General features: G+C 51.0%; 1 protein-coding gene across 1 annotated transcript in view; it reads right to left on the bottom strand.

Moving 5' to 3' along the window:
- Positions 1 to 13565, bottom strand: part of LOC115206486 (RNA-binding protein Musashi homolog 2) — a 406246-nt gene that overhangs the window by 90257 nt on the left and 302424 nt on the right. Inside the window, exons 9-10 of the mRNA XM_029773542.1 lie at positions 13290 to 13404; positions 2401 to 2475 (exon numbers count right to left, since the gene is read on the bottom strand). Coding sequence (XP_029629402.1) covers positions 2401 to 2475; positions 13290 to 13404 — 190 coding nt within the window. The remainder of the gene's footprint in view (positions 1 to 2400; positions 2476 to 13289; positions 13405 to 13565) is intronic.

Here is a 13565-nt window from a genome sequence, read left to right as displayed (position 1 = left end):
TCTTATATTTAGACCAGGTCCGGAGGGCTGCACTGAAATGTCTTATGACCAGGTCCGGAGGGCTGCACTGAAATGTCTTATATTTAGACCAGGTCCGGAGGGCTGCACTGAAATGTCTTATATTTAGTCCAGGTCCGGAGGGCTGCACTGAAAATGTCTTATATTTAGACCAGGTCCGGAGGGCTGCACTGAAAATGCTTATATTTAGACCAGGTCCGGAGGGCTGCACTGAAAATGTCTTATATTTAGACCAGGTCCGGAGGGCTGCACTGAAAGTCTTATATTAGACCAGGTCCGGAGGGCTGCACTGAAATGTCTTATATTTAGACCAGGTCCGGAGGGCTGCACTGAAAATGCCTTATATTAGACCAGTGTCCGGCTGCACTGAAAATGTCTTATATTTAGACCAGGTCCGAGGCTGCACTGAAAATGTCTTATATTTAGACCAGGTCCGGAGGGCTGCACTGAAATGTCTTATATTTAGACGGTCCGGAGGGCTGCACTGAAAATGTCTTATATTTAGACCAGGTCCGGAGGGCTGCACTGAAATGTCTTATATTTAGACCAGGTCCGGGGCTGCACTGAAAATGTCTTATATTTAGACCAGTCCGGAGGGCTGCACTGAAAATGTCTTATATTTAGACCAGGTCCGGAGGGCTGCACTGAAAATGCTTATATTTAGACCAGGTCCGGAGGGCTGCACTTATATTTAGTCTGCGTCAAAATTTGCAAAAATAAATGCACTGAAAATGCATTTTCAGTGCAGCCCTCCGGACCTGGTCTAAATATAAGGCATTTTCCGTGCAGCCCTCCGGACCTGGTCTAAATATAAGACATTTTCAGTGCAGCCCTCCGACCTGGTCTAAATATAAGACATTTTCAGTGCAGCCCTCCGGACCTGGTCTAAATATAAGGCATTTCCGTGCAGCCCTCCGGACCTGGTCTAAATATAAGACATTTTCAGTGCAGCCCTCCGGACCTGGTCTAAATATAAGACATTTTCAGTGCAGCCCTCCGACCTGGTCTAAATATAAGGCATTTTCCGTGCAGCCCTCCGGACCTGGTCTAAATATAGACATTTTCAGTGCAGCCCTCCGGACCTGGTCTAAATATAAGACATTTTCAGTGCAGCCCTCCGGACCTGGTTGAAGACCGAAGCATCCCCCAGGGAAAATGAGTTTGACAACCTTTGTTTGAATCCCTTTCCCCTGGTATAGTAACAGCGCTGGATGATTTCTCCAGAACCTCACCAATTTACACCCATTCATTATTCATTCCCTTTATTCATCTGTTTCGGTAATTCCTTCTGAATTTGGACATTTGTTTGCGACTCCATATGACATGTATTCACACTGCCGCTGGGGAGTACACCGAGATGCTTGACTATAGAGACAACAACCTGCTGAAATACTGTACTGATGTTCTCCACTCCACACTCAACAGACGTTTGACACTGCTCACAGATGCAGTGGGTTCTTGTATCTTTTTATGAGCATGGGGCTAAGCCCCCAAGAACAACAGCCACAGACTGCAAACAAAATGTAACATTTCAGTCAATTGAAGTTAAATCACCAATAAAAAAGCAAATCCCCTACATTGTCATCATTACTAGAGTACACTGGTGTTTCATATCTAAATAAACATTATCTGACTCCTATTTGAAAGACACTGTAGGTTCCAATTATTCAATTGACCATCCACAAGAAAAACAACTACTCACTGAAGCACTGCTAGGTCCCCTCCTGTATATGTGTATATATGCCCCTCCTGTATATGAATGCCCCTCCTGTATATGTGTATATGAATTCCCTGCGGGCTGGATAATCGGGGAGAATCTCGTCATGGCAGTCCCTAGCATGGTGACAGTCACTCTCTCTCCCTCCTGGCAACATTCCAAGCTGGGTATACTGATGCCAGGCGGCAGCGAGGACACAGGTCACTCATAACATGTTGAAATAAGGCGTGAAATCAAGCTCTGACATTTCCCATTGTAGAGGTCTTTAGAGGAGAGTGAATGGTGACATAATTGCATAATGTTACCTTATCAAATCACATTTGGCGGATTGGATTTTTCCACAGTATAATACTGGCAGAGTGAAGATGCGGTGAGTGAGAGTGGGTGCCAGGAAGGAATTCATCCCTTACTGAAGCCATTTGGGTTACAGAGAGTGACATGGCATTACAATAACATAATCATCTTCAGGAACCCAGCTGAGATCAGACAGAGAACAGTGTGGTGTGTGTGTGTGTGTGTGTGTGGTGTGTGTGTGGTGTGTGTGTGTGTGTGTGTGAGTGAGGAGGGAGGCAGGGTGATGTGTGTTTGTGAGCCAACAGGGGGTCCATTACCTCACCCCAGCAGGCAGGCAGAGAAGCACACAGTGCCTAACAAATGGAACTTACCAGGGAATTGGTAGCTGTAACTCGGGGCAAAACCAGTGTATCCACGGCCATACGTTGCTACAATGTTTGGGTAACCTAGGAGAAGAAGGACAATCGGGAGTTGTGTTAAACCATCTTGGCCTCCCATCACTTTATATATACACACACACACACACACACACACACACACACACACACACACACACACACACACACACACACCACACACACAGGCCTGCTGCTGGTGCTAGATAGCATAGTCATGAGGCTCAGTTTGACCTAATGAGCATCAGAAGTGTCCCAGTCTCAGCATGTCATGCTCTCCAGCCTCCTCCCCAGCCTGTCATGCTCTCCAGCCTCCTCCTCCCCAGCCTGTCATGATCTCCAGCCTCCTCCTCCCCAGCCTGTCATGATCTCCAGCCTCCTCCTCCCCAGCCTGTCATGATCTCCAGCCTCCTCCTCCCCAGCATGTCATGCTCTCCAGCCTCCTCCCCCGCATGTCATGATCTCCAGCCTCCTCCTCCCCCGCATGTCATGCTCTTCAGCCTCCTCCTCCCCAGCCTGTCATGCTCTCCCCCTCCTCCTCCCCAGCCTGTCATGATCTCCAGCCTCCTCCTCCCCAGCCTGTCATGATCTCCAGCCTCCTCCTCCCCAGCATGTCATGATCTCCAGCCTCCTCCTCCCCAGCCTGTCATGATCTCCAGCCTCCTCCTCCCCAGCCTGTCATGATCTCCAGCCTCCTCCTCCCCAGCCTGTCATGATCTCCAGCCTCCTCCTCCCCAGCATGTCATGATCTCCAGCCTCCTCCTCCCCAGCATGTCATGATCTCCAGCCTCCTCCTCCCCAGCCTGTCATGATCTCCAGCCTCCTCCTCCCCAGCATGTCATGCTCTCCAGCCTCCTCCTCCCCAGCATGTCATGATCTCCAGCCTCCTCCTCCCCAGCATGTCATGACCTCCAGCCTCCTCCTCCCTAGCATGTCATGATCTCCAGCCTCCTCCTCCCCAGCCTGCCAGAGTCCTCTTCCTCCCCAGAGGCTCCCAGACGACCCCTCGTCGGTTCCCAGGGTTACATGGCAACAGGATGTCTGGATCTGTCCAGGTTTTTTGTCACCTCTACACTGTCATTGATGGATAACCTTTCTACTAGAGCCCCGGCTAATCGATCATGAACCACACGGCGCTGCAAGACAATGAGTGGATGAGATTTGTGTAAAGACATTATGGATTAGAGAGTCTTTCTGAGGTGTGAGGCTACCTTGGTGCGCTGGGCGGGCCGTAATACCCGCTGAGATACCACAGACGGAACAGGCAAGAGGAAATACGATGGCCTGATTGTAAAAAGTCACTCCAAAAGTGGCAAAAAAGAAACTGCTATTTGAGTCTGCTATTTGGGAATATACTTGGAATATGTTAAGTTGTGCCATCTTTGCTGAGGCAGAAATTTTTAATGATGATAGTTCAGAAGTGCTCCTTTAGCTCCCCAAGTCTCCTATTTCATAGCTTCCGATAGAGCCGTGACTGTTTCAAGGACGTGTGTGTGTGTGTTGTGTGTGTGTGTTGTGTGTGTGTGTGTGTGTTGTGTGTGTGTGTGTGTGTTTGTGTGGTGTTAAAAAACACCACATCAGCAGTGTTTGCCATGTTGGATCCGTTGGAGCACATCCTGGTCCACAGTGTGGAAAGATAAGAGGGAAATAAAGTGGGATGGGACCCAACACACATGCTGCTTCTGGTATGGTTGCCTAGATTGGAGAACAGGAGCTAGTCAATCAGGCCAACTGGGTCTCATTGGACACTTGAAGGCAGATGAGCTGGTGTTTAAAAAATCCTGCTACAAGTGCCCTACTCGCTGCTCACAAACAACAACAGCAGTTTACCTTGCACATTTTGTGGCGTGTGTTGTGTGGCTTGTGTGTGTTTGGAAGAGAAACAGCAGTAGTGAGAAACAGAGAGAAGAGAGGAGAGAAACAGAGAGAACAAGGAGGGAGAAAAAAAAAAAGAAGACAGAGTGAGAAACAAGGAGTAGAGAAACAGAGAGAGAGAGAACAGAGGCTAGAGAGAGAACAGAGAGAGAAACAGAGAGAGAGAAACAGAGAGAACAGAGAGAGAAAACAGAGAGAACAGAGGAAACAGAGAGAACAGAGGAAACAGAGAGAAACAGAGAGAACAGAGAGAACAGAGAGAGAAAACAGAGAGAACAGAGGAAACAGAGAGAGAGGAGAAACAGAGAGAGTAGAACAGAGAGAGAAGAGAGAAACAGAGAGAGAGAGAAACAGAGAAACAGAGAGAAACAGAGGAGAAACAGAGAGTGAGAAACAGAGAGTGAGAAACAGAGAGAAGAGAAACAGATAGTAAGAAACAGAGAGAGAGAGAAACAGAGAGAACAGAGAGAAACAGAGAACAGGAGAGAGAAACAAGAGAGTGAGAAACAGAGAGAGAGAAACAGAGAGATAGAAACATAGAACATGAGAGAGAACAGAGAGAGAGAGAAAAAGAGAACGGAGAGAGAGAGAACAGAAAAACAGAAACAAGAGAACATAGAGAGAGAACAGATAGAGAGAGAGAACATAGAGAGAGAAACAGAGAGATGAGAGAAACATAGAGAACAGAGAGAGAGAGAAACAGAGAGAACATAGAGAGAGAAACAGAAGGAAGTAAATGCAATATAGTGGTTCCTACTGGGGTTCTGACACACTAGACTCGATAACATTTATAATGAAAACACAGGTCATACAGCTCAAGCTGAGTGACCTCATTTCCTCCATCCAGACCTGGTTTCCTTCTCACTGGCCTAGAGAGATACTGGACTCTATGAAATGAGCACTTACTGATCACAACTGAGCTTCTGACAACATGTGTATATATACACATCTGTCTATGCATTACACTGATATCGGTTCTACCTCGAACTGTGTGGACCAGGTTTGGTAGCCATACACTGAATGTGAGCTATTCATTTATTTGTGTGGATATTTAAAGATGTCTATGAAGCTTTTTGACTAGCAATTGCAACTTAATTCTTACAAATGATGTGTTGTTTACTGTGATCTGGGCTAAATGAGCAGTTCTTTTAACTGCGGAATGCTGTTAACAGACCGTGGCCTCTAAACTAGCGTCAGTACTACGTCAGTGCTACGTCAGTACTACATCAGAACTACGTCAGTACTACATCAGTACTACGTCAGTACTACATCAGTACTGCGTCAGTACTACGTCAGTACTACATCAGTACTACGTCAGTACTACGTCAGTACTACATCAGTACTACATCAGTACTACATCAGTACTACGTCAGTACCCATGCACTGTTTATTTCTCCTCTTAAAGAGGAGTAAATGCCAGAGACTAAATATACATGACATGGGCTTTTCCTCTGACATGTAAAGAGGTTGCAGAGAAAGAGAATGTGTGTGTTTGGTGGGGCTCTATTGACAGTGTGAGATTAACACAGAGGCAAGCCAGCACCTCGGGGTTGGAGTGTGTGTGTGTGTGTCTGTGTTGCTGGTAGCCATGCCTCGTCAGCAAAACAAACAACAGCCCAGCTAGGGCTGTGGCGGTCATGACATTTTGTCAGCCGTTAACTGTCGTGCAGCCTCAAGGTCTGTGCTCAACTCAGCCTATCAGTGCTTGCTGTTGTCTGCAAGAACACGCACATTTGCAGGCACTCATTAACACACAGATTTGCAGGCACTCATGCACACTCTCAGTCATATTCCATTGTTTCTAGAGACATACAGATGTACACATTAACACATACACTAATTCTCTCCTCCTCGGCTCTGCTGTCTGCAAACGTTAAGCTACTATGAATTATACAGCCACATGAATACACTAGAACACAGCTACACAGGCCTGCATAATGAAACACACACACAGAGACTCCACCCTTTAAATGAACACATATTTACTCCTCAGGCAACACATCCTTGTTGTGCATATTGGAAAGCAACAATGTTGAACTGAGAGACATAGGAGCCTGTCTCACAGACATTTTTCCAGGTGGAAAAAACAATGTCTTTGCACAACAATAGAGTTGGGCTGATATGAGAGGAGTGTGTGTGTGTGTGTGTTTGTGTGTGTGTGTGTGTGTGTGTGTGTGTGTGTGTCGGCACTTTGCCCTGCCTAGCAGGTGAGAGGATCACAGTGTGCTTCTGCTTTCCTCCAGGAGGCGGAGCTAGGCTAGACAAAGACATCCAGACAGGAGGGGATGGAGACATGGAAACAGGGGGATCGAGGGGAGAGGGGCTGTCGAGACAAGGGGATGGAGACATGGAAACAGGGGGATCGAGGGGAGAGGGGCTGTCGAGACATGGGGATGGAGACATGGAAACAGGGGGATCGAGGGGAGAGGGGCTGTCGAGACATGGGGATGGAGGACATGGAAACAGGGGGATCGAGGGGGAGAGGGGCTGTCGAGACATGGGGATGGAGACATGGAAAACAGGGGGGATCGAGGGGAGAGGGGCTGTCGAGACATGGGGATGGAGACATGGAAACAGGGGGATCGAGGGGAGAGGGGCTGTCGAGACATGGGGATGGAGACATGGAAACAGGGGGATCGAGGGGAGAGGGGCTGTCGAGACAAGGGGATGGAGACATGGAAACAGGGGGATCGAGGGGAGAGGGGCTGTCGAGACAGGGGGATGGAGACATGGAAACAGGGGGATCGAGGGGGAGAGGGGCTGTCGAGACAAGGGGATGGAGACATGGAAACAGGGGGATCGAGGGGAGAGGGGCTGTCGAGACATGGGGATGGAGACATGGAAACAGGGGGATCGAGGGAGAGGGGCTGTCGAGACATGGGGATGGAGACATGGAAACAGGGGGATCGAGGGGAGAGGGGCTGTCGAGAACATGGGATGGAGACATGGAAACAGGGGGATCGAGGGGAGAGGGGCTTGTCGAGACATGGGGATGGAGACATGGGAAACAGGGGGATCGAGGGGAGAGGGGCTGTCGAGACATGGGGATGGAGACATGGAAACAGGGGGATCGAGGGGAGAGGGGCTGTCGAGACATGGGGATGGAGACATGGAAACAGGGGGATCGAGGGGAGAGGGGCTGTCGAGACATGGGGATGGAGACATGGAAACAGGGGGATCGAGGGGAGGGGGGGCTGGTCGAGACATGGGGATGGAGACATGGAAACAGGGGGGATCGAGGGGAGAGGGGCTGTCGAGACATGGGATGGAGACATGGAAACAGGGGGATCGAGGGGAGAGGGGCTGTCGAGACATGGGGATTGGAGACATGGAAACAGGGGGATCGAGGGGAGAGGGGCTGTCGAGACATGGGGATGGAGACATGGAAACAGGGGGATCGAGGGGAGAGGGGCTGTCGCGACATGGGGATGGAGACATGGAAACAGGGGGGATCGAGGGGAGAGGGGCTGTCGAGACATGGGGATGGAGACATGGAAACAGGGGGATCGAGGGGAGAGGGCCGTCGAGACATGGGGATGGAGACATGGAAACATGGGGATCGAGGGGAGAGGGGCTGTCGAGACTGGGGATGGAGACATGGAAACAGGGGGATCGAGGGGAGAGGGGGCTGTGCGAGACATGGGGATGGAGACATGGAAACAGGGGGATTCGAGGGGAGAGGGGCTGTCGAGACATGGGGATGGAGACATGGAAACAGGGGGATCGAGGGGAGAGGGGCTGTCGAGACATGGGGAGGAGACATGGAAACAGGGGGACGTGGGAGAGGGGCTGTCGAGACATGGGGATGGAGACATTGAAACAGGGGGGGATCGAGGGGAGAGGGTGCTGTCGAGACATGGGGATGGAGACATGGAACATGGGGATCGAGGGGAGAGGGGCTGTCGAGACATTGGGGATGGAGACATGGAAACAGGGGGATCGAGGGGAGAGGGGCTGTCGAGACATGGGATGGAGACATGGAAACAGGGGGATCGAGGGATAGGGGCTGTCGAGACATGGGATGGAGACATGGAAACAGGGGGATCGAGGGGAGAGGGCTGTCGAGACATGGGGATGGAGACTGGAAACAGGGGGATCGAGGGAGAGGGGCTGTCGGAGACATGGATGGAGACCATGGAAACAGGGGGAGTCCAAAAGGGGGGGGGGGGGGGGGGGGAGAGGGCTGTCGAGACATGGGGATGGAGACATGGAAACAGGGGGATCGAGGGGAGAGGGGCTGTCGAGACATGGGGATGGAGACATGGAAACAGGGGGATCGAGGGGAGAGGGGCTGGTCGAGACAGGGGATGGAGACATGGAAACAGGGGGGATCGAGGGGAGAGGGCTGGTCGAGACATGGGGATGGAGACATGGAAACAGGGGGATCGAGGGGAGAGGGGCTGTCGAGACATGGGGGATGGAGACATGGAAACAGGGGGATCGGGGGAGAGGGGCTGTCGAGAACATGGGATGGAGACTGGAAACAGGGGATCGAGGGGAGAGGGGCCTGTCGAGACATGGGGAGGAGACTGGAAACAGGGGATCGAGGGGAGAGGGGCTGTCGAGGACATGGGATGGAGACATGGAAACAGGGGGATCGAGGGGAGAGGGGGGCTGTCGTAGACATGGGGATGGAGACATGGAAACAGGGGGATCTGAGGGGAGAGGGGCTGGTCGAGACATGGGGATGGAGACATGGAAACAGGGGGATCGAGGGGAGAGGGGCCTGTCGAGACATGGGGGATGGAGACATGGATAACAGGGGATCGAGGGGAGAGGGGCTGTCGAGACAAGGGGATGGAGACATTGAAACAGGGGGATCGAGGGGAGAGGGGCTCTGTCGAGACATGGGGATGGAGACATGGAAACAGGGGGATCGAGGGGAGAGGGGCTGTCGAGACATGGGGATGGAGACATGGAAACAGGGGGATCGAGGGGAGAGGGGCTGTCGAGACATGGGGATGGACATGGAAACGGGGGATCGAGGGAGAGGGCTGTCGACATGGGATGGAGAATGGAACAGGGGGATCGAGGGGAGAGGGCTGTCGAGACATGGGGATGGAGACATGGAACAGGGGGATCGAGGGAGAGGGGCTGTCGAGACAGGGGATGGAGACATGGAAACAGGGGATCGAGGGAGAGGGGCTGTCGAGACATGGGGATGGAGACATGGAACAGGATCGAGGGAGGGGCTGTCGAGACATGGGGATGGAGACATGGAAACAGGGGGATCGAGGGGAGAGGGCTGTCGAGACATGGGGATGGAGACATGGAAACAGGGGGATCGAGGGAGAGGGGCTGTCGAGACCTGGGGATGGAGACATGGAAACAGGGGGATCGAGGGGAGAGGGGCTGTCGAGACATGGGGATGGAGACATGGAAACAGTGGGATCGGAGGGGAGAGGGGCTGTCGAGACAAGGGGATTGGAGACATGGAAACAGGGGGATCGAGGGGAGAGGGGGCTGTCGAGACATGGGGATGGAGACATGGAACGGGGATCGAGGGGAGAGGGGCTGTCGAGACATGGGGATGGAGACATGGAAACAGGGGGGAGCGGGGGGAGAGGGGCTGTCGAGACATGGGGATGGAGACATGGAAACAGGGGGATCGAGGGGAGAGGGGGCTGTCGAGACATGGTGATGGAGACATGGAAAAGGGGGGATCGAGGGGAGAGGGGCTGTCGAGACATGGGGATGGAGACATGGAACAGGGGGATCGAGGGGCCAGAGGGGCTGTCGAGACATGGGGATGGAGACATTGGAAACAGGGGGAATTCGAGGGGAAGAGGTGGCTGTCGAGACATGGGGATGGAGACATGGAAACAGGGGGATTCGAGGGGAGAGGGGCTGTCGAGACATGGGGATGGAGACATGGAAACAGGGGGTGAATCGAGGGGAGAGGGGCTGCATCGAGACTTATGGGGAGGAACATGGAAACAGGGGTAATCGGAGGGAGAGGGGCTGTCGAGACATGGGGATGGAGACATGGAAACAGGGGGATCGAGGGGAGAGGGGCTGTCGAGACAAGGCATAGGCAGTGGCCAACAAGACCGTGCGTCGACACATGCACGCACACACACACGCGCACCACACACACCCACACACACACACACACACACACACACACACACCAACACCACACACACACACCACACACACACACACACACACACACACACACACACACACAGAGATAGGAAGTGATTGGTCTGACATATTTTCTGGCTCCTCTCCTCCGTCTGTCCCGTCTTCCTCTCACCATATCTCTCGGTGTATACCTCAGTAAATAAAGGCTGTATCTGGCCCCACTAGCTGCCGCTCTCACCATATCTCTCGGTGTATACCTCAGTAAATAAAGGCTGTATCTGGCCCCACTAGCTGCCGCTCTCACCATATCTCTCGGTGTATACCTCAGTAAATAAAGGCTGTATCTGGCCCCACTAGCTGCCGCTCTCACCATATCTCTCGGTGTATACCTCAGTAAATAAAGGCTGTATCTGGCCCCACTAGCTGCCGCTCTCACCATATCTCTCGGTGTATACCTCAGTAAATAAAGGCTGTATCTGGCCCCACTAGCTGCCGCTCTCACCATATCTCTCGGTGTATACCTCAGTAAATAAAGGCTGTATCTGGCCCCACTAGCTGCCGCTCTCACCATATCTCTCGGTGTATACCTCAGTAAATAAAGGCTGTATCTGGCCCCACTAGCTGCCGCTCTCACCATATCTCTCGGTGTATACCTCGGTAAATAAAGGCTGTATCTGGCCCCACTAGCTGCCGCTCTCACCATATCTCTCGGTGTATACCTCAGTAAATAAAGGCTGTATCTGGCCCCACTAGCTGCCGCAAAGCCTCAGGGCCCATGTATTAATATGCATACTAATGCCCTTTTTTATGGCCCAACAGTTCAGATTCACTTTAAAATCAATTATGCATCTGGTAAAGCCGCACTCTGCACAGGGCTTTAAATGTGTATTAATTTTAGCAAACATACATGCAGGCCCTAACACAATAAAGATAAATAGCTCGATTAGGTGTGGTAAACAAAGCGAACAGGGTGGGGGTTGGGGGGGGGGGTGTTAATGAGATTTTGGCAAGTAAGGAATTAGGGTTCCTTAAATAATGAGCCTTGTTGATTTTTGTATGCAAATTAGCGAACGGAATGTTTCGCTGTCCTGCTTTTCCAATTTCATTTAGATAAGGAGTTTCAGTTCATACTCCCTCTCTCTCCATCCTCTCCTTCACTGCTTCTCACACATCTCTCCTTCTCCTCTCCTCTTCTATGCACTCTTTCCATTTGCTTCACATTTTGTCAGGTTGATCGGCGATAAATCTGAATATGTTCACCAGAGTCTTGTGGAGTCTCTTCATATTACACTAAAACAGGGCTTTCTAACCGTGTTCCTGGAGATCCCCCCTCCTGGAGGTTTTCACTCCAACCCCAGTTGTAACTAACCTGATTCAACTTATCATCCAGCTAATTATTAGAATCAGGTGCGCTAAATTAGGGTTGGAGCGAACCCCTACATGAGGGTAGCTCTCCAGGAACAGGGTTGGAGCGAACCCCTACATGAGGGTAGCTCTCCAGGAACAGGGTTGGAGCGAACCCCTACATGAGGGTAGCTCTCCAGGAACAGGGTAGGAGAGCCCTGCTCTAAAACGTGTCTGTTGACAGGGCATTGACAAAATCACTGCCAACTGTAGAGAAACTTGACACAACTCTACCAAACCAACCAGGCTGAGTTAGAGTTTGGTGCCTCCAGCAGACTTCAGGAACTACAGCTGGAGGTTTGTGGTGGAGAAGTTGGAGAATGAATGATGTTGATGAACTATAGTAGGAGACAAGCCCTCCTCTCCTCTCATTCCCCCAACAGATGAAACCCTGTGATATCCATACCCTATTATTCAGCAATCTTGAGGTCTGGCAGATGAAATCATACATTTATAATTTAACATTACTTCAATTTTCCTCTTCATTTACTTCTGTAATGCATAGCCCTGCTTGGATGAATTTGGGGGCTGGGAGAACGGGGGTTGGGAGGGGTGGGTGGGGGGTTCGAGGCAGTGGATGTGGTAACGGGACTGTCTGAATATCAATAGAATATTTCATACAAGCCCCTATGAGGATGCTTCATCAAGCCAAATTACGGGCAGGGCGACCTATCCTGCAGCTTCCATTAGCCGTCATTCGGATTCAGCACCCAGCATCAAACTATTTATTTGCTTCAGTTACTTTGAGCAGACGATCAATCTAACAGTAATTATCTCTTGTCACTAACGCTGGGCTGAAGCTCTGAGGAGAGAAGGAGAAGGGAGGAAGGAGCTGGAAGGGGGGGTACAGCGGGGTGGGGGAGCCTTCTCAGGATCCTTGTTTCCTGTCTTTTCCTTGTCAAATCTACATGAAAATGTGGGAACACGCTAAGTGAGCGACTGTGAGGGAGGGGGTCTTTGTGTAGTTGTGAGGAGGGAGGAAGGTGATGGTGGAGTCTCCAGCAGACTTCACCAGTCTCTGGCAGCATTTCCTGGAATGAGCTCTAGTCTAGCTGATGTTTGTAAATGGCAGCAAACTTGTAGGAGTCATTTGACTGTATTTCCCTTGCCTTGTTATTCCTTCATTGTATTTTGGGGAGTGTGTCCTGTTAGTTACATTCCTATAGATAGTAAGTGGCTGAGAGTCTCCGTGTCAGGCAGAAATCACTAGCACTATCCGAGCCAGAATCAGGATTGGTACCAGAGTTGGTGTTGGTATCAGACAGTGTGAGAGAACATGTCAGCGGTGGAAGGAGACACAGCTAGTCAGTGTCAGGCAGAGTGTCCTTCCTGTCCTGCCACAGCACTAGAAACAATGGTAATGTCAAAGTCTTGGTAAGGGTCACTTGGGACATGTTGGTGGGCTACTTTTGCTAATTGCCATATTGTGTTTTGTCAATATTACCATAAGACCCCATTCATTCTGAAAATATGTCTTGCACCAATCCAAGTGTACTCACTCAGCATGCCCATCCCCAGCATGAAGGCATCCATGGTGTAGGGCAGGCCCCTGGCCCTGCCTCGCGTACCTGGCGGGAACATCACCTCCTTGGGCTGGGCCTTCTTGCATTCTACCTGTGGACAAGACACAGCGAGACGTACATCAGTGACAAGTTCTCTCACAGTACACAGGATGAACATAGACAATACAAATATAGACATTGAATACATTCAAGGAGTATGGCAAGTATCAGAGGTTTCAGGGCAGACAACGAGTCACACATCAGTCATACGTG

Source organism: Salmo trutta, chromosome 13, assembly GCF_901001165.1.
Source record: "Salmo trutta chromosome 13, fSalTru1.1, whole genome shotgun sequence".
Classification (NCBI taxonomy): domain Eukaryota; kingdom Metazoa; phylum Chordata; class Actinopteri; order Salmoniformes; family Salmonidae; genus Salmo; species Salmo trutta.
Note: the sequence above shows the minus strand (reverse complement) of the source record. Positions and strands in the feature narration are given on the sequence as shown.